General features: G+C 43.3%; 1 protein-coding gene across 4 annotated transcripts; it reads right to left on the reverse strand.

Annotated features, from left to right (window-relative positions):
• Nucleotides 1–431: 431 nt before the first annotated feature.
• Nucleotides 432–2612, reverse strand: LOC147443090 (uncharacterized). Of its 4 annotated transcripts, none has more exons than XM_086529017.1 (4): nucleotides 2445–2612; nucleotides 1175–1406; nucleotides 1036–1099; nucleotides 432–946 (listed from the first exon to the last, which is right to left on the reverse strand). In XM_086529017.1, exons 2-4 carry the CDS (start codon nucleotides 1273–1275, stop codon nucleotides 674–676), a joined length of 438 nt encoding a protein of 145 aa, XP_086385143.1. In that variant the 5' UTR covers nucleotides 1276–1406; nucleotides 2445–2612; the 3' UTR covers nucleotides 432–673. The 4 variants fall into 4 exon arrangements, with proteins under 4 accessions (XP_086385143.1, XP_086385146.1, XP_086385145.1 ...); XM_086529020.1 differs by having other exon boundaries at nucleotides 1175–1278; nucleotides 2445–2608; XM_086529019.1 differs by lacking the exon at nucleotides 2445–2612 and adding an exon at nucleotides 1927–2422 and having other exon boundaries at nucleotides 1175–1278.
• Between the last annotated feature and the right edge of the window lie 1185 nt (nucleotides 2613–3797).

A 3797-nucleotide genomic window follows, 5' to 3' on the forward strand; every position in this document is an offset into this window, starting at 1 on the left:
GAAGTGGCACGTGAATCTTGATGCGAAGGGAGGGTTCACAAAAAGTTAACGCATGGACGAGGGCCGGAGATTTGAACCCACGACCTTGCGGTTGGGAGCCTAATGAGCTAACCACACGGCGCGTGTGGTTTGCTGAAACCACTATGAGGGCCCTTGGTAAGGCAAGGTAAGGTACAAAATAGCTATTAATTTCCAAGGTACAACAAACAATGACAATCTTCGCTAAGCAGCAACATACACATTCCTCCTCTTCAAGCATATATAAGTTGCAACCAGCACCAGTATTTATCCAAAAAAAAACATAAATACATGGTATAAGTATAAGCTTAAAAGCCCAAAACATCGGATGCAGACAGATCTCCAAGATGAGAAAACACAGACTAAAGTTGATCATAAAGCCTCTTGGTTTCAAAAAAAGTGCCACACCAGTAGAGCCTGGACAAATGGACATCTTTGACGTCACTATAATTTGATTCAGGAAAAGGGGTCCCATTTACAAGTAGAGGGATTTTAGATAACCTCTTGGGAAAGCACCCTCTGCTTGTGAGCTCGAAGTTTGGACGTATCTATAAAGGCAGCATTGATTGCAGTGCCTCCCATATGACTACAATTTCTGCACAAACATGTGGAATCAGAAGTATAGTATAAGGGAAACAAACAGGCCACATAATACCTAGGCAAAAGCAGGTACTCCCCGAGCATCAGGCTGTTCTGAGGCAAAACCCTCGATGCGCACAAAGGGTTTCGACCCATATGATGTGCCGCAAGATGACGATTTCTTGTATGTTGAGTTGCCTCCAGATTTGCAGTAGTTTTGAGGAAGAAACAAAGGCGATGGTATGTCTTTCTTTTGTGTGAAATGTACATCATGTATAAGAGGATTGCTTGCTCGGACAGGAGGCGATCCAAATGAGATTGGGCTGCCGCCATCATCCCATAGACGAGCCTGGGAAACGTCAAAGACTCCTTGATGTTAGGGGATGACAAACAAGCACAGCAAAGAGGAACAAGAGCCTTCCCATACACTGCGAATACCTTATCCAAAAGAATCTCCAATATCTCAAGCCCTGGTTCTCCTTCAGCAGGCAAAGAGGCGCAACTGTAAAGGCATGAAGTTGTGACTCAATTCAATATCTAAACATCTGCAACACTACAAGCCAAGCGCTTGGCATACCTTGTTAGCTTCCTGAAAGGTTTACAAGTCTGGATGTCCCCTGAACCCATCCTCATCGTAGGGTGGAGTGGTCTGGGGCAAGCAAGCTCCATATTTCCCATGTCCTTGCAAAGAGAGAGTCAACTTTTAATGCTATGATTCATAACTCTAGCACATTAATGTACAGATAGAATCATGCACTCGATGCCTCGGATTCCAAACTTCCCCTCCTATGTCAAAAGGGACACACCATCTGCACAAATTTTCTGCGTTAATGAGAAATTAATGCTACAAGTAAAAAATTTGCAGGGTCAATAAACTGCAGGTGCATTTCCTTAAAATGCACAAATTCACAGAGCATAAGCAAATTCGCTTGCCAAGGCCAGTTCAAGGGCCTAATGCTGATGCACGGTTACAATCCCACGATAGAGCTTGATGTCATCCGAGCGCGTTGTGAAGTGATAAGAGGAAGGTGTGGTGCAAGGACCCCACCCTGTGTGTGTTAAAATAGATCGTAAGTCCTTGACGGTACACTACAAACAATAACCTTAAAAATGGCTTGGATATAAGGCAATGCCATACACTAACAAACATGACCATGGTCGACGTCAAAAATTTTAAGAATTCCAAACGTAAATGCGACATGTGTAAAGCACATCCAAGATGCCAGCTTCAAGATGCAAAGCTCGTGACTCGCCGCCAAGAGCACGGCAGTAGAGCTTCAAAAACAACATAACAAACCACATAATGAGCACATTGTGGATGATTCTTACTTCTCTCAGTAAGGACAGATGCCTGAGCAGCAAAAACCATCCTAAATCTGTCAAAACTCCAGCCAGATATTGCCCACACCAAGGGGCTGCAAGTCCGCCAGGTACACAGAGGAGCAAGACCTCCCAAAAGGCAAAAGCAGAGGCCCAAGTCAAAGGCAGACTCTGGAGCTAGGGAGCTCAAATTCAAGGGTGCTAGGCATAAATGAACTTATGAAGGCTTTTGTAGAGGTAAAGGAGTCTAGCTAGACAGCCCCACAACTTCTGAGGTTGTAACCGTCTCGCCTTTCTTGAAAGAATTTATTAATGGAGTGCGGACAGGAAAACAAAGTTGGCACACGACTGGTACAGGTAATAAGTAATGCGTACACACACGCGAGGGACCGCGGAAGCAGAAATCTTCACATTCCTCTCTCTCTCTCTCTCTCTCTCCCCGCACACACAAGCCAGAAATTGGTTCTGCCTTGAGAGGTAACGAGGATCTCTCTCTCCCTCTCTCAAAAGTCAAAGTGGGTACCAACCTGTGAAAGAGGCCCGCTCACGAGATGCCGCAGGACGAAGCAGAGAGAGAGAGAGAGAGAGAGAGAGAGAGAGAGGGCAGCATAAAGAGACCACCTCCTCCCCGCGCCCGAATCTGCGCCGCGCTGCAGGAGCTCGTGGAGGAGGAGATACCCAGTGTGAAAAAACAAAGACAGGTATCGGTAAGTATATTATATCCATTTCCTTTGCAAAGTTTACCTACCAAAGGTTGTGAAACATTCAGCTTTGCACTTGCCAATCAAGATAGGATCGTATCTCACGCACATGACCTACATTGTGATAGTGTAGGTTAAAACTTCTTATCAAAAAGTGTCAACAGCTTCTCTTTGATGTCCCCGCACATGACCATCCCAATCTTTGAAAGCATTTTTGTTGTCTTGGGGAATTTTGCCTATTATGTGATTTGCACTTCAAAAAATACTTTAAATTACCACAACATATATAAAATCTTTGATCTTTGCAAGGCAATCAACCATGGTCCTTGGCAAACCTTCACTATCAGTTACTTCGCCAATGCAGGAGGGGCCATGTTGCAAGGCTTGCAAAATCTTGGCACATGTGATACAGTGGCAATGTCAAAAATGTCAAATCCATGACCTTACAAGATGTTAAAGGTAGGTTTGAAATGTGGAAAAATAGAGCATCTATCCAAAGATTATTTTTCATCCAAGCCTTGGCCACCCTCCTTGCAAATGCTTTGAAGAACAAGAGTAGTACTAGCAACACCAAAAAATTCCAAAGCATTAGTTCATGTAGCAAAAGAAGAAGAAGAAGGTGCAAAAGTCTGCACAGCAACAACCATGTATCTTGCGATTATGTCAATGATGATATTCTCTAGATTTTTTCCTTTTTGTTTTTACTTTTGGATATTTTATCAAATGAAAAAGAAGTAATATAAATAGAACTCCCCTTTATTTGCTATTCTCAGAGTTTAAGTGGAAAGCAACCACTTTTATTTTGCATGCAAGTGTTAAACAAAGAAAGATAATCCCAAAATCGCGTCATCGCGTGCACCACACTTTCTCAGCATGAATGCTCTTCTCACCCTCCACGAGGAAGACGAGTGCTTCGAGAGTATTCTGACCACGCGACCTCATGTTTTACCCCCCCTTTCGAAGCCAACGGTGCCATAAGAATCTCCATTAGAGCCAAGATCCATAAGGTAAACTTTGCCTCCTTTTATGCTAATATTCTCTTTTAATCATGGCACACACTCTCTTGATTACGCAATTCATGCTCTCTTATCTTTCATATATTTATCTTATTAAAATTCATGTTCCATGAGATGAATTGTTGGAATTAGGGTTGCAGGAAAACACACAGCTTGGCGAAGA

This window comes from Adiantum capillus-veneris, chromosome 14 (assembly GCF_014529385.1).
Source record: "Adiantum capillus-veneris isolate H3 chromosome 14, ASM1452938v2, whole genome shotgun sequence".
NCBI classification, from domain to species: Eukaryota; Viridiplantae; Streptophyta; class Polypodiopsida; order Polypodiales; family Pteridaceae; genus Adiantum; species Adiantum capillus-veneris.

Coding starts and splice junctions, on each gene's coding strand:
- LOC147443090 (XM_086529017.1), bottom strand. CDS start 1,275: ATGGGAAATATGGAGCTTGCTTGCCCCAGACCACTCCACCCTACGATG. Junction 1,100..1,174: donor CCTTTCAGGAAGCTAACAAG/GTATGCCAAGCG, acceptor ATGCCTTTACAG/TTGCGCCTCTTTGCCTGCTG. Junction 947..1,035: donor TGGAGATTCTTTTGGATAAG/GTATTCGCAGTG, acceptor GACGTTTCCCAG/GCTCGTCTATGGGATGATGG.